The 17,423-nt window shown below is 37.3% G+C and overlaps 1 protein-coding gene and 1 long non-coding RNA gene across 3 annotated transcripts; one reads left to right on the top strand and one right to left on the bottom strand.

Annotated features, from left to right (window-relative positions):
- The first annotated feature begins 734 nt into the window (after positions 1-734).
- LOC125244806 lies at positions 735-3,498 on the top strand. 2 transcript variants are annotated; one of them, XR_007179387.1, is made up of 3 exons: positions 735-1,063; positions 2,465-2,575; positions 2,809-3,498. It is a non-coding gene; the product is annotated as an uncharacterized LOC125244806 (long non-coding RNA). The 2 variants fall into 2 exon arrangements; XR_007179388.1 differs by having other exon boundaries at positions 735-1,421.
- A 4,112-nt stretch (positions 3,499-7,610) lies between these two features.
- LOC125244798 (aerolysin-like protein) lies at positions 7,611-8,677 on the bottom strand. The gene has a single exon (XM_048155053.1). It carries the CDS (start codon positions 8,674-8,676, stop codon positions 7,729-7,731), a length of 948 nt encoding a protein of 315 aa, XP_048011010.1. The 5' UTR covers position 8,677; the 3' UTR covers positions 7,611-7,728.
- Between the last annotated feature and the right edge of the window lie 8,746 nt (positions 8,678-17,423).

The raw sequence follows: 17,423 nt of genomic DNA, 5'->3' as shown, positions 1-17,423 counted from the left end.
GGCTTTTCATTCATGTAGAATTAATGTAAAGTGGTCAGCTGATTTATTTGAAAGATTGGTGAGCACCTGCCCCTTTGCCCCTTGGTGCCCAAAGTGCCCTTTTGTCAAAGCAAAATTTCCTCAAATTTTTTTGTAATAACATGACCTTTTGTGAATGCCTGCCCATGCCCAATCTAAATATTAGTAAAATTTATGAATAATAATTTAGCCGTAAATAAAATGACCCACATGATGACCTTTCACCTGACGACGATGACCTCATCCGACCGGGACGATTCCTCACGCCGCACGCGCATTTTTTAATTGCCAGGGGATATTTTCAACACCGCGGCAGCTGGTAAGTGGTGTTGCATTCTCAGCAAAGTGATTTTGATGTTTATTTACTTATTATTATTTTACAAGAATGATGTGATGTGATGTGAGCATGGAGGCCCAGGAGTGACACATAAAAATAAAATGAAGAATCAATTAATTAATTTAATAATTTAAACATAAAAATGTATATAAATGAATCACTTTTATATGGGCAAATTAATAGACATATTTCAAGTTGTTTATTCCTGTTTTTAAATATAGTTTAATAAAACATTAAAACATTACATTTTAAAAATCTTTTTTGAATGTATAAAAAAATAGACACATTTAAAACGGGTTATGTAATTCATTTTTTAAAATGTAGATCAACAAAACAATAAAAAGTTCATTAGTAAATCATTTTAAATGCGCATTTAAATCGCCTTTTTAAAAAGAATTTGGCAAATGCTTTTTTCTCTCTATTTACCAATTGCTTTTCTTTGTCGGTTTGCCAAATGCTTTTCTTTATCTATTTGTCAATCGAGTGGTAAAATGCCATTGGACAGTACACACGTGGGAGCAACCAATCAACTTTCGCCTCAATTTGAAGAGCCAATCCTCTCTCACTAGTAACACTCACTGTCATTGGACAGTTAGTACGGTGACCGGGAGAGGACATGATCGGTTCATTTAGTTTTGTCTCGGCCACGACATAATAAACTCGTGGGAACGTGATAATATGTTGTGACCACGAGATCGTTTTGTCGAGGTAAGGACATCCTTATGTCGTGGCAACGATATATTTTTCTCGTGGCCATGACTTCATTACATTGAGGGAACGACATTATTTCTCATGGCCACGAGTTACATGTGTAAACAACCTGCGCTACCATAGCAACCTGGAATTATCAGAAATGGATAGGCCTATAATAATATTTATTTTTAATTTAGAAAAAGAACGGAATTAAGAAATTATTGTATTAACATGATGTCGTTACCTCGACAAAGCGATCTCGTGGCCACGACTTATTATCACGTTCCCACGAGTTTATTATGTCGTGGCCGAGACAAAATGAAATGAACAGATCATGTCCTCTCCCGGTCACCGTACTAACTGTCCAATGACGGTGAGTGTTACTAGTGAGAGAGGATTGGCTCTTCAAATTGAGGCGAAAGTTGATTGGTTGCTCTCACGTGTGTACTGTCCAATGGCATTTTACCACTTGATTGACAAATGGATAAAGAAAAGCATTTGGCAAACCGACAAAGAAAAGCAATTGGTAAATAGAGAGAAAAAAGCATTTGCCAAATTCTTTTTAAAAAGGCGATTTAAATGTGCATTTAAAATGATTTACTAATGTACTTTTTATTGTTTTATTGATCTACGTTTTAAAAAATGAATTACATAACCCGTTTTAAATTTGTCTATTTATTTATACATTCAAAAAAGATTTTTAAAATTTATTGTTTTATTGTTTTATTAAACTATACTTAAAAACAGTAATTAAATAAACAACTTTAAATATGTCTATTAATTTGCCCATATAAAAGTGATTCATTTATATACATTTTTATGTTTAAATTATTAAATTAATTAATTGATTCTTCGTTTTATTTTTATGTGTCACTCCTGGTCCTCCATATGTGAGAATATGTTGTTTATATTGCTGTGTGTAGTCTGTAGTGTAGAAGTAACGTTAGCATGCTGTTTGAGGGAGAAAAGTTTCACAGGCATCGAGGGGTCTGGTCTTTTTTATGTTATTTGACTAAACTATTATTATATTACAGTATTTATTTATTTTTTTTAAACGTAGAGTGCCTTAAAAATAATTATCACAACACTGGTAAGGCTTATTCAGATTTTCTAATTTTCTGAATTATCATTATAAAAATAAAAACAATTCAGAAGTGAATTAAAATATAATTATATTTTAAATGTGACACACATTTTTTTCCCTACAATTGCAACAGTGTTTACAACAGCAAGACCACTTTAGCTTGTAAACTTAATCATATCTCTCTGGAAATAAATGTAAAAATATCAATGTCAATATAAAATGAATAATATACCTGACCTGACATCAAAGTGCAGTGTGAAGGAGATGTGACCCTAGTAGATTTCAGGAAAAGGTATGAAATGTCCTTTTGTGTTTGTGTGTGTGTTCTGCAGTGCAAAGATGCCTTGCAAAGAAAGGATAAAGAAAACAAAAAAAGAAGGAACTGCTTGAGGCAGCAAAAGGCAGTGGATCCCTATCCAGCTGGTTCATGAAGAGCACAACAGGTAAGAATAACACATGTAGCCTGTCATTTGTTTACATTGCAAAGGTGTTCAATTTTAGACAACAACAACAACTACAAAAGTAATAATAATATTAATCACTATATTCCTGTGTATCAGTTGTTTAATGTTTTGTATCAATATTTAAGGTGGACTTATTGATTAGGTGCAAGAGTAGTAGTGATGGTTAAAATAATAGATTAATGCTGAAATAGTAAATTGTGCCTTGTTCCTAGATGGACAGAGAGTGGAAAGTAATAGATCAGATGAGGAGTTGGAGATAGAGGAAGAAAAAGAGTGGAATGTAGAGGCACAAGTGACAGAAAGAGAGCAGGGAACAGCAAGCCAGGAGACAAAGGCTGGTGAGAAAGTGGAAAATGTAGAGGCACAAGCAACAGAAGCAAGTTAATGCTTTTTTTTAATCAGATAATAAAACTATATTGTACTGTACGAAACATGGGCCACGTCGATTTTACTATAATGTTTTCTATAGTTTTTACTATAACAGCTGTTCTTAATTATTCTGTAAAACAGAGAAGAAAAAGCCATCAGGTTGGGACAACTTAAGACAACTTAGTTTCTAATCCCAGAGTTATTATTAGGTGGAAAGAAAATATTTTTTTAACTTTTAAACTTAAAATTGTCTTTCCCATTCTGTTTCTTTTTCAAAACTGCATCACAGCATTTGCTGCCGTATCAATACATAATCATCCATATCGATACGCGAATCAGCAAGGAATGCATCACAATATATTGCTGTATTGATATTTTGAGCAGCACTATTTAAAGCCTTGTTCCATGTGCCCCTTTTATACTTTGAGCACCTGCCCCTCGAAAGGTCTCTGCACGGCCCTGTTCTGGATTATCAGCACAAGGAAGACACAAGTGTAATAAAAATAAATTTTATTAACAAAAAGATAAACAAGAATAACTAACACAACTACTAAATGAATACCATGAATGATAAAGGAATAAAGTGCTTAAGATACATAGAATACAAGTGATTAAGTTGGGTGTGGCTATGGAAGAGTTACGCTATCTTATGGAAAGATAAACTGTTTCTCTGAAAATAATAAGGTGTAAAACCTTATTATGCAACAAACAAATAAACGGGAGATTATTTGTTATTAACTAACATCAGATATATTACATCTAATGGGAATTAGGAAATTATATACTGATAATATACAACAATGCCAAGGTCTCTGGAAAGAGGTTTAGTTAAGTGAAATTTACGTTCCACTTGGTTGAGTCCAATGATGGTGACGTCTTCCACTGGTTATGCTGGGTGACAATGCAGTGGAGAGGAGCCAGAATCTATTTCAACAGTCTTGAACACGAAGCTCTGTGGGATGCTGATCTCCTGGAGCACCAAAGGGTCCTAATATCTGGAACACGCAGATGAGGCCCTGGTGTAGGTGCAGAAGGTCCTTAACAATCTGGAACACGCAGACGAAGGTACCTTGGATTGAAGGTTTGCTCTCCTGAGCTTAACCTTGTTGCAGATGTCATTACTGTCTCGCTGGACGGAAACTCTGAACGTAGTGTTTGTTGATGTCTCTTTCCTCACAGGCTAGAGGCTTAGAATGTGGTTGTCTCTGTTGCTGCCTCACAAGCTGTAGACTCAGGACCTTTGTTGTCTCTCTGGATGGACCAGAGGCTCAGGACGGTGTTGTATCTGTTAGAATCTCAGCTTTGCAAGCCGGGACTCAGAACGGTGTATCCGTTGTCTCACCCGATGGGAGACTCAGAACCGTGTATCTGTTAAAGTCTCGCTCCTTACAGATTTGAGACTCAGATCGCTATATCTGTTATGTCTTTCCCCTTTGACGGGCAGACTCAGAACAAGGAATGTCTGTGGAAAGGGTACCTTTATCCCTTCCCGATGAGGAGGAGATTGCAATTTGGCGCTTCTCCATTCGAGTGCTGTGATTGGCTGCTGGCATCAGAGGGGACACACAAAGTGTGGCCCACCCTTCTTTCCCCTGTGGAACTCATTTGCATAAAGCAAGGAGTTGGAAGTCTTTATAGTGTCTTTAACTCTCTGGCGTCTGGAAACGCGCCGGCGCATTTTGCAGGGTTTTTTTCACATTGCAGCAAAACAGACTTAAAATACTCCGTCATTTTTTGTCATAGAGACATAAGTAATATATCAATTGAAACTATAGAATATCTTCTTTTATTTGTATACACTCAGAGTAAAAACAAAATGTTGTGCTTTTTGCAAAATAAAGAAATCTAACATGATGCGTGATCTCTCGTCTCCCTCTGAATGAAGTCCAAACTGATAGTTCTCAGAAAATGAACTGTAACTTAGTGAATACTAATGACACAAAAATTAGACTTATGTCTAAAGAAACGTTGAAATGTCAGGTTTTAAATCGTGTAAGTCAAATCGAAAACAAATATTCTCTGTTTATGTAATCTGTATGAAAAGAGAGCCATGTCAGAAGTCCGCGATTCAGCTCATTATCCGCTAATGCGGCCACGCCCACGGAGGGAGCGTTATTCATATGCAAATTCTGAGCAATACATGCATACATCGTCTCAATCGTGTATTTATTATCTTGAAAAGTGTTTATCTGGATGTTATAGCGATCTCTGGCCTCTGTTAGTTCCTGGAATGTCACATGATGTCTGTTCTTCTTTAGATAAATTTGTGGACGAAAGGTGCACAGAGCGCCCTCCGGCTGTAAGTATGAATTGAAAACACAGTATCCAGCGTTCATAGTGATGACAATAAATATTAAATAAATATTACTCCTCTGTATAGAAAATTGACATAAACATATGAGAATCCATCAATATTTCTCCAAATGTGCATGCTTTTAAGCTAAAAGGCTATATGAAATGCCACAGAGGTAACATAATTGTTCAGACACTTTGCATCACAGAAATACATTATATTTTAAAGTATATAATAGAATACCATCATTTTAAATTGTAATAATATTTCACAGTATTGCTGTTTTTTTCTGTATGTTTGATATACACCATGATGAGCTTGAGACATGATCACATAGGGTTTTTTCACAGCCTACCTGACTGAAAGAGCTCATCATTTATGCAGGTCATTACAGGTAATTATGCGATTCTTTTGTCTTCTCAGGTGTAAATGACCCATTATTCATGATGATTCACGCCTCCATGCATACTGTGTTTCTTGACAAAAAGTGTCTTACAAAATTTAAATCTCTCTATTGTTTTATATGAACAAGTAGGTAGGATAATTTTTACATAATTTTGAAGCAAAAACTCTAGTCTACAACCTCCAATACCCAGAAGTCTTGTGAACACAGATTTAATATATTTTTTTGGTCTTATTTCAGTGACTTAAGTTTTTTGTTTTTTCAATAACCACGCATAAACGTTATTCCTTCATAAACACAAACATGTACATACATGTTCCTCACATATTATTTTGGCCTAGTTTGTGCTGAATACAGTGTAATGACACTTTTTCCATTAATATGTTTATGAACAACTTAAAAAAAGCACAAATGTCAGGGCATGTCAAAACTTCTCCAGGCCCCAAATCAGCCTCAGACTCCAGAGGGTTAAAGTTTACCAATGCATTTCTCACTTTCCAAACCACCACCAGAATACCTTTGGCAATATTCGAAACAAATAGAGACTAAACATGATGGAAAAAGATTGAACTGTCATTCAATTGTACATTAACAGAATTTGTGTCAGATGTTGTACTACAAATAGCTGTCACTGAGAATACTTATTTCTGTGAATAAGTATGAAATGGATGTGTAGTTTGTATCAGTTATAAGGTTTTTCAAACATAGTTTTTGAATGGATTTGGATGGATCTCTGTGATCTCTCTTTGTTTCACCCATTGCTGCTAAGGTCCCGAGGAATTTTTATGGTGGTCTGTGGCCAACCTTAGGAAGTAGTCTCTAGATGGGTGAAGGGCAGAAACTGCCTGTGGACCAATGAGAAGTCCTGTCCTTCCCAGGCTTGGTACAAGAGGTCTTCCTCTTGCCCTCTAAGAGAGGTCTGGATGTTGTCCTTATATCTTTATCTGATGCCGTTGGACAGTTTGTTTGTGTTAGTCCACCAAGATCCAATCAAAATGTAGCAAACCTTTGTACGCTGTTACGGACAGAGAGGGGCCTGGCCATAAACTGGGCCCTGGAATGTGCTGTTCACTACACTGTGTCCACTGTCCCTGTTTACCAAGGGAGAATGCCTTGGCCCACTTTGCTGCTTCCTCCTGTCTACTTGTTTCCTCTACCACCATCTTCCTCTGCTCTGGTGCTATGGATTTGTTCCACTCTGGACAGCTTGTTGTTAATCCAAGGCCTCCTCTTCCTTGCTGAACACACCCCACAATGTCTGAATGCTTGATTGCTGCTATCGCCTTTTCTACTGCACTGGTTGTGGCCTCTATCCCAGAAAAGGTGTCTTTAAATTGGTTGAAAATGTTCTGATATTTTATTATTGTCCTTTATAGTTCTGTTCTTTTACAGTTTAATCTGTTTGAAACATTTGTTTACTTTATACATTTTTATTGTTTATTGTATTTAAATGATTTATTTTTTTTATTTTTTATTTTTTTTGACATTTGCTTCTTTCCAGTCTTCATGAAATTTCACAGCAGTAGGTCACACAAGTTTACATGGTAATTCAATAAGGGCCATATTTCGTGTAACAGATAATTTCACACAATATACTTGTATAATTGTGACTTTGACTCCCACTGTGATGTACACAAATTTTGCTGATAATTTTCTTTGTTCAAGTGGTTTTCTTAACTCTTATCTTATCTTTATCTTTCTCAGCGTCGTGCATTGCTGCTGTAACATCTGTAACCATCCCTCAAAACTGCAACTAACATTCTGTCACTTTCCATTTTACCCATGTATGTGTGATTGTGTGTATGTGTTTGTTTAGATTAGTTGTGTTTGTGATTTAGTTAATAAAACTTTTGCACAATACTTATTTGGTTCTTATTCTCTGCTTGCACCAGGGTCAACTTAACGATTCCTGGTCTTGTTACACACTTTACATGCTAATAAACTTTGTGTAAAGTGATTACACAAAGTGAATTACAGTTGGCCTAAATGTAAAACAACTGATACATGATTGACAAAATTAGAAGTAATCAAATAACTTGTGTGTTACATGTGCAATCTGTCTTAACATTACAGAGGAGATTCCTTAGTCTCCACTTTGACATCAGTGTAAGTGACGCCTTTGTATGTGCCCTTGGTATCGTACTTTAACACACTGCCATTCTTGCTGGTGATCTGCACTGTGCCAGTGTAAGGCATGTCAAAAGTTGCTCTTCCAATGGTGATGTTAACATCCAACTTCTTCCCTGGTGGCACATCGACATCAGTAGACAGAGTTTCGGTTCTCTCATCTGTCTGCTCCTGACCGTAAGTGCTTTCAAGTCCAACACTAACACTGTATCCTGCTGTAACTTCTGCAATCTCTGGAATCCCAGCCTTCACTTCCATACTAAATGTTGCTGTCAAACTTGCACTCACAGACCATGAAGATTTGTTGGTTATTTTCTTTGAGGTTTCAACTTTGTGTTTTTGAGTGACAGAGGAGCTGTTATTGTAAGAGAGGGATTTGATATCTTCTATAGCCACCTTTAGTATCAGTTGATTGATATTGGGATAGTTGACATTGGTGAGAACTGTTGATTGAACTGCATTGAGAAACATGAATCCCATGCAGTCGATGTCGACACCACCTCTTCCTACAACTCCCAAACAAAATCCACAGCCAACATCCATAGGATATTCTTTTTTTAAACCCCAGCTTGTCATCTGTGCAGAGAATTCTCTCCCAAGACTGGTTGTGAATTTGATAGCTCCAAGACGTGTTCCTGCTCCGTTCCCCCACAAGGACAGTGAGGTGAAACACTCATCAGGCTGGAACTTGAACTGTTGATGATCTCCAGCTGGTTCTCCAAAAGTTTGATCTCTCCCATCTGAAAGCCAAACCCTGACAGCCTTCACCTGCCATCCTCCAACCCAAACCCAGATCTTCTCTAAACTGGCACCGTCGTTCTCACCAGTAAATGAAAATGGACCGCCTCCATCTCCTCCAATTACGAAGAGAGTTGTTGGGTAGGACATCTTTGAATGAAATTGATCTGAAAATAATATCATAGATTAGAATTAGCATCAGCTATATACTTTCTTGCAGCGTTTCTCACCCCAGATTGTGGAGACACAACAACTGTACATGTTGGATTACTTTTTTAACTGACCCGTCCATTTGGGGTCTTCAGGTCTCTACTAATAAGCTGGGCTGCGTTTCCCAAAAGCATCGTAAGCTTAAGTTGATCGTAGCTCCATTGAAACCAATGGAGCTAAGATCAACTTAGGCTTACGATGCTTTTGGGAAACGCTACCCTGATGAGTTGAATCAGGTGTGTCTGGATAGGCAATCATGCAAAATGTGCAGTTCCCTTTCAGTCAGTCACATTCAATGTCAGTGACGAATTGGGATCTCACCTGAGGGCCTAATGACCTTTGAGTGTTAACGAAACGAGCCAATCCATACCGGCATGGAATGGAACAATTAAGCAATGAGAATGGTTTGGCCCAATGGTGGAAAAGCACACATTATTCAGTTAAATTTCATTTGAGTTTTATTTAAATCAAAAGTAAGTGGAATTATTTGGCTATTAGTGTTCTTGTTATTATGGGAAAATTATACTGGAAAAATGCATGTTTTATCAAATACATTTTACTCTAAAATTGCTTTCAAATATCACTTCTATCACAAAAGAAAATATGGCAAATATGGAACCGTGAGACTAAGACCTTTCCAACTATATCTGTTTTATCAAGATTAGAAAAAGTTTTTACTATTAAAGTAATTTAAAAATTATTGTAATATGAAACCTGACACCACCCACTAGAGGAGCTCACTTAAAGAAATTAAATTACTGTTTCCATGAAAAAAAAAAAAAGTACATTTCTATAATGTACTTAAAGTGCTCTATTTTCGCGCACTAATTTTGTACTTAATATACTAAAAATTCTTCTTTAGTACTAATTAAGATAATCTTAAGAACATCTAAGTGTACTCAACTGTGCTATTTTGAGACAGCATGAAATATGAACTAAAATGTGCTTTTAATATACTATCTCTATTTAAAAAATGTATTTAGATACCACTTATAGTACATTTGAACCCATAGTGTACTACAAGTGGTAGCTAAATATATTTTTTAAATACAGAGATAGTATATTAAAAGCACATTTTAGTTCATATTTCATGCTGTCTCAAAATAGCACAGTTGAGTACACTTAGATGTTCTTAAGATTATCTTAATTAGTACTAAAGAAGAATTTTTAGTATATTAAAGTACAAAATTAGTGCGCGAAAATAGAGCATTTTAAGTACATTATAGAAATGTAAGTTTTTTTAACCTGGGTGGAAACAACATGTGATTTCAAAACGGTTTTCAGGCTGAATCTTGAGTTCGTAAGAATGATACCTAATTTATGATGATTATTAAAATATGTGATATGGAAAAAAGGCAATAAATAAAATGAGCACCAAACAGTGACACTTAAAGGGTTAGTTCACCCAAAAATGAAAATTCTCACCCTCATGCCGTTCCACACTCAGCAATGAATTTGCACATGGTTTGCCTTAAAGCATATTAAAAACACCACATAAACAACATTAAAACTTTCACCACAAAGGGACTTTATTGGGTTCAACGCTGCTCAACGCTGCTGCCTGCCTGCTGTCTGACCTACGCTCGGAGCTTCGTGGAGTTTATCCTAAATCCTTCTCTTTATTCCTATTCACATAATATAACTTTCTTATTTTTCACTAGATCACTTAACCTATTGCATAGTATTACTAAACGGAACGATTTATTACTAGCAATCCACCAGCGTAATCACCTAGTGTTAGCCATAGCCTGCTAGCTACCGTCTACTTTCTTTTTTCCTCTAAACCAACCTTCCTTGTCGATTTCATGGCGGATTTATCAGATGTATGTTATTCTGATCTGTCCTCGCCAGATCGGGAAGCTGTGGAGACGTTGCTGCCCGGCATTCATCGATCCACCGCGAGGTACAGCGTCCCGCACATCACCCTTGCCCCAGGCACCGGCAAGCGACCGAGACATCCAGCCAGCGAGTCCCGTGTGCGTTGCAGTTTTTCGGACGGCGTTCATCAAACACACGGTCAGTCATGTCCGACGATTATCATGTGTATTAAATGCAACATGTACAGCTTAGCTCTTTCTGTCAGCAGTGAGCCTTACACATGTGATAAATGCAGGGATATTGTCAGGCTGACAGAGAGAATCTCAGAATTAGAGACACGCATCCAAACTTTAATTGAGGATAGTGAGAATGAAAGGGCCTTAGATACTGCTTTGAATGCGACTAGCCTAGTAAACACTGCACATTCGGTTCCGGTTGTAGAAGCCACGCAGCAGGCTAACTGGGTGACTGTGAGGCGGCATAATGGCAAGAACAAACACCACTCTTCCGTTCCGATTAGAACATCAAACAGGTTCTCCCCACTCAGTGACGCACCCACTGAGAATCCTGTTGAAAGTGCCCTAGTTATTGGCGATTCTATTACACGGAACGTGAAAATAGAGACACCAGCCACCATAGTCACATGTTTGCCGGGGGCCAGAGCACCTGACATAAAAGCAAATTTAAAAGTGCTGGCTAATGCTAAACGTAAATATTCTAAAATCATTATCCACGTCGGCACAAATGATGTTCGACTTCGCCAGTCGGAGATCACTAAAATTAACATTAAAGAGGTGTGTGAACTCGCAAATTCAATGTCAGCAGAAGTAATTTGTTCTGGCCCTCTTCCTGTTCGTCGGAGTGATGAGATAGTTAGCAGGTTATCATCACTCAATGGCTGGCTGTCTAAGTGGTGTCCGCAGAATAATATAGGTTTCATAGACAATTGGAAAAGCTTTTGGGGCAGACCTGATCTGTTGAAAAGAGATGGTATTCATCCCTCCCGGGATGGTGCTGCTCTTCTATCTAGAAATTTGGCAAATAGTCTTAGAGCTGAAACATGACAAACCAGGGCCCAGATCAGGACGCAGACAAACTGGCTAAACCGACCGTCTGCTAGCCGCCTCACGTCACAGAACTCAAATAATTCACAGCACATAGAAACTCTTTCACCTAGATATTATCACATAGAGACTGTGTCTGTACCTCGAACTAGTAAATACAAAAAACTTCCGAAACCTTTTAAGGGTAAAAATTTTATTGATGTTCAAAAAATGAAAATCACAGATAAATCAGATAAACAAATGATAAAGCTTGGGTTACTGAATATTAGATCTATTTCTTCAAAAGCACTTATTGTAAATGAAATTATCACAGACAATAAACTAGACTTGCTGTGTTTGACAGAAACCTGGCTAAAACCAGACGATTACATTACTTTAAATGAATCTAGTCCTCAAGGTTATGATTATCGACACAATCCTCGACAGAAAGGCAAAGGGGGAGGTGTTGCTGTAATTTATAGTAATATATTCAGAATCATTCAAAAGAATTTCAAATATAATTCCTTTGAAGTGATGGTGCTTTATGTAACATTATGTAAGTTGACATTTGTGCTGGCTACTGTATACAGGCCACCAGGGCACCATAATGACTTTATCAAAGAATTTGCTGATTTTATATCAGAGTTAGTACTGGCTGCGGATAAAGTCCTTGTTGTTGGTGATTTTAATATCCATGTAGATAATAATAAAGACACATTTGGATTGGCATTTGCAGACATTTTAAACTCTATTGGAGTTAGACAACGCGTGTCAGGACCCACTCATTGTCGTAATCATACCTTAGATCTAATACTGTCGCATGGAATTGATATTGATGCTGTTGAAATTCTACAGCAGAGCGATGATATATCAGATCATTATTTAGTCTCGTGTATAATACAATTAGCCAAGGCTACAAAACCACCACCCAGCCATAAATATTGTAGAACCATCACGTCTACCACTAAAGATTGCTTTATAAATAATCTCCCCGAGCAGTTTCATCGCCTTAGTATACCTGACAACTTAGAAGAACTCGATGCTGCAACAGAAACTATTGGCTCTCTCTTTTCCAGCACATTAGATGCAGTCGCTCCTTTACGTCTAAAGAAGATTAAGGAAACTAATCCGACGCCGTGGTATGATGAGCACACTCGGGCTCTAAAACGAGCTGTTAGAAAAACTGAACGTAGTTGGAAGAAAACAAAACTAGAAGTTTTTCGCCTTTCGTGGAAAGAAAAAATGATTGAGTACAGAACGGCTATAAGAAATGCTAGATCTACTTATTTTTCAAATCTCTTAATAGAAAACAAACATAATCCTAGGTATTTATTTGACACAGTGGCTAAATTAACTAGAAACAGAGATTCAACTGCTGACGTTTCCATAGAGCACAGCAGTAATGACTTTATGAACTTCTTTACTTGCAAGATTGATAATATTAGAGAGAAAATTAAAAACATGCAACCGTCCACAGTTTCGCTTCAGACAGTGCACTGTAGTGTCCCTGAGGTAAAACTAGAATCATTCGCCGCTATAGGAGAGGAAGAATTATCTAAACTTATCAAATCATCAAAATCAACGACATGTATGTTAGACCCAATGCCGACTAAACTACTGAAAGAAATGCTTCCAGAGGTCGTAGGTCCACTTCTTGATATAATTAATTCATCCTTAACACTAGGATACGTGCCAAAAACCTTTAAGCAGGCTATTATTAAACCTCTTATTAAAAAACCTCAACTAGATCCGAGAGATTTAGTAAATTACAGGCCAATCTCGAATCTACCTTTTCTGTCAAAGATACTAGAAAAGGCAGTTTCAACACAACTGTGCTCCTTTTTAGAAAGAAATGGAATCTGTGAGGATTTCCAGTCAGGATTTAGACCATACCATAGTACTGAGACTGCTCTCGTTAGAGTTACAAACGATCTACTCTTATCATCCGATCGTGGCTGTATTTCTCTATTAGTGTTATTAGATCTCAGTGCTGCTTTTGACACTATCGATCACAACATTCTTTTAAAAAGACTTGAAAACTATATTGGCATTAGTGGAATTGCTTTGGCATGGTTCAAATCGTACTTATCTGACCGTTATCAGTCTGTAGTAGTTAATGAAGAGATGTCGTATCGATCACAAGTTCAATATGGAGTACCACAAGGCTCAGTACTAGGACCGTTGCTTTTCACTCTGTACATGCTGCCCTTAGGAGAGATAATTAGGAAGCATGGTGTTAGTTTTCACTGCTACGCTGATGATACTCAGCTCTATATTTCCTCGCGCCCTGACGAAACCTACAAATTCACAAAACTAACAGAATGCATAGCTGACATTAAAAACTGGATGACAAGAAATTTCTTATTATTAAATTCAGAAAAAACTGATATCCTAATCTTTGGACCAAAAACTTCCTCACGAAAAAACCTTGAATACTCTCTAACACTTGACGGGTGCTCCATTAAACCTTCGTCCTCAGTTAGGAACCTGGGTGTGCTCTTCGATACCAATCTTTCATTTGAAAGTCATGTTTCTAGTATCTGTAAAACCGCCTTCTTCCATCTAAAAAATATATCTAAATTACGACATATGCTCTCAATGACAAATGCGGAACAGTTGGTTCATGCATTCATGACCTCAAGACTAGATTATTGTAACGCTCTACTGGGTGGTTGTTCTGCTCGGCTTTTAAACAGACTACAGTTGGTCCAAAATGCGGCAGCTAGAGTTCTTACTAGAACCAGAAAGTATGACCATATTAGCCCAGTTCTGTCAACATTACATTGGCTCCCTATTAAACATCGTATAGATTTTAAAATCTTGCTACTTACTTATAAAGCTCTAAATGGTTTAGCTCCCCAGTACCTAAGTGAGCTCTTAATGCATTATAGTCCTTCACGTTTATTGCGATCTCAGAATTCAGGCCAGTTGATAATACCCAGAATATCAAAATCAACTGAAGGCGGCAGATCCTTTTCCTATTTAGCACCTAAACTCTGGAACAATCTTCCTAGCATTGTTCGGGAAGCAGACACACTCTGTCAGTTTAAATCTAGACTAATAACACATCTCTTTGCTCTTGCATACACATAACACATTATCAATACATTAACATTTTTCAAATCCGTTAAAGGATTGTTACGCTGCAATAATTAGGTCGGCCGGAACCGAGAACATTTCCTATAACACTAGATATACCTGTACATCAGAATAAGAATGGCATCTACGCTAATATCTGTCTCTCTGCTTATCCTGAGGTTTGCCGGGTGCTGGATCCAGGCCGTATCCAGATCAGATGGAGAACCTGTGTCTGGACCTGACTACAACGTAGCCCAGGAGACAATGGGCCTACAGATCCAGTTCTGGCTGCATCTATAATTCAGATTTTTAATCCCCGTATCCGCTTACATATATTTATATATAATCTATTTTTAATCTCTATAATAAAAATGTATAATTCAGATTTTGATCTCCATATCCATTTACATATATTATATATATCTTCCAAGGGGTTTTTTCCCTCCTAGGACTTTTTTCCCAGGGTTAGCACGCTGGGTTTTTCTCCTAGGGGTTTTTTTCCACCCATGGGAGTCAGCCGACATTGGCTTAATGTAGCACCATCTTGTATATGTTACATATTACCACGCTTGTTTGTACAGCTTATTTTTAACCACTTCCCTTTTTTTCTGTGCTTCTAATATGTAAAGCTGCTTTGAAACAATTACCAATTGTAAAAGCGCTATATAAATAAATTTGACTTGACTGACTTGACTTGACACCCATAAGACCTTTGTTAATCTTTGGAACACAAATTAAGATATTTTAGTTGAAATCCGATGGCTCTGTGAGGCCTTCATAGGGAGCAATGACATTTCCTCTATCAAGATCCATAAAGGTACTAAAAACATATTTAAATCTGTTCATGTGAGTACAGTGGTTCAATATTAATATTATAAAGCGATGAGAATATTTGTAGTGCGCCAAAAAAACAAAAAAAAACGACTTATTTAGTGATGGTCAATTTCAAAACACTGCTTCAGGAAGCATCGGAGCACAATGAATCAGTGTATCGAATCATGATTCAGATCACGTGTCAAACTGCCAATGGCTGAAATCACATGACTTTGGCGCTCTGAACAGCAGATTTGATTATAAATATTATTATAAATAATAATATACCAAAATGTTTAAATTCCCATAAATTTTACTTCCCATAAAATTCCCTCAAGGGCACATTCACTGTATTGCCGTTTATTAACGAATGCCTCAGTCAGAGCATTTGCCCAGCGGTCTTTAAGCATGCTACTGTTTTTCCATTGTTAAAGAGGCCAAATTTGGCAATAGAGGATCCTGATAACTTTAGACCCATTTCTAATTTACCTTTTTTAGCAAAGGTTTTGGAAAAAGTAGTTTTTAAACAGTTGCAAGCACACATTACTGTGAATGCAATAGATGAGCCGTTTCAGTCTGGCTTCAAGTCCTGCCATAGTACTGAGACAGTGCTTGTTAAAGCTGCAGTTGATGGAGTATTTTATCCATCCTATGGAAAACAATTGTAGAATTTGTTTGCTTACTATAAAAGCTAGAAGTGTTTTGAGGCCTCTTGTCCTTTGTAACTGTAAGGGTCAAACAAGTTTACTTGAGCATATTTTGTTGGTAATTTTCCACCAGACAACAGGTGGCTGTGAAATGAACAAGACCATTATTAAGGGTGTCACGTGAAGGCTTCTTGCCTCTGGGGAGTGTTGACTGTTTTGATACAATGTTTCATTTGGCCAATGGGAAAAGGGTTGACCATCAAATTGGCAGAAGGCCCATGAGAAATTAAGTCAAAAGATGTACAGTAGCTGGAAGCTGGTCACCCTTACTAAGAAAATTCTCTTACATAAGCAACACCTGCAATTATATTAGTGAAGTGTCTATGACAGAAAGGTCGGGGAGTACATGGAAAGGAGGTGTGAGGGGAGAGCATGTGTAAGTGAGAATATGGGAAAATGTAAGAGCGAATATTACCAGCCAATGATATTAATTTGGTGTGTTTTAAGAGATAAGAAATAGCCAATGATATTAATTTGGTGTGTTTTTAAGATATAAGAAAAATGTATAAAACTTGTGAGCTAATGCCTGCATGGTGACTGCCTAAGACTTCACCAAAACGAACCAAATTTAAAATGAAATGAATAAAAAATGTAATTAAAATGACTAAAATTTAAAATAATTGATTGAATTGAATAAAATAAAAAGAGAAGTAACTTCCAGGTCCCAGGGGTAGCACGTGCATGTGTCTAAGTGTTGTTTGGGCTCAGCCTGTGTGGGGCTCAAATGTCTGCCTGTGTGGTGCTTACATAAAATTGCCTATGTGGGGCATAAATCAGCCTGTGTGGTGCTCAAATGTCTGCCTGTGTGGGGCTTACATAAAATTACCTGTGTGGGGCATAAAATATTTATTTATACGCAAGAAGTGCGTTTTTCGTCTGCCTGAGTGGGGTACATAAATGTTATATGTCTGTATGTGAAATGCGCCCGTCTGTATGTGTGAAAAGCGCTGAAGTGTGTGATCACGCTTGTCTGTGTGATAGCCAGAGCGGACAGGAGGACCCGGAGCTGAGCGGGGGCTTCGAACTGGCTGCCAGATAGACAAGAGCTGTTAGTTTTAAAATAGGGAAGGCTTTGAGAAGAGAGGGCGATTTGAGAAAAAGGTGACCGAGATGTATAATATTGTGTATAATGCAGAATTAGGTAGAAAGTAAAATAGAATTGCTTGGGTTGTTTCTAACTGCTTTTTGCTGCTTGATGTAAAATTGATAAAAGTATATGAGTGTTGTT

This window comes from Megalobrama amblycephala, linkage group LG14 (assembly GCF_018812025.1).
Source record: "Megalobrama amblycephala isolate DHTTF-2021 linkage group LG14, ASM1881202v1, whole genome shotgun sequence".
NCBI lineage: Eukaryota > Metazoa > Chordata > Actinopteri > Cypriniformes > Xenocyprididae > Megalobrama > Megalobrama amblycephala.
Note: the sequence above shows the minus strand (reverse complement) of the source record. Positions and strands in the feature narration are given on the sequence as shown.

Bases quoted from the DNA above. Each gene is read 5' to 3' on its own strand.
- LOC125244798 (XM_048155053.1), bottom strand. From the start codon at position 8,676: ATGTCCTACCCAACAACTCTCTTCGTAATTGGAGGAGATGGAGGCGGT.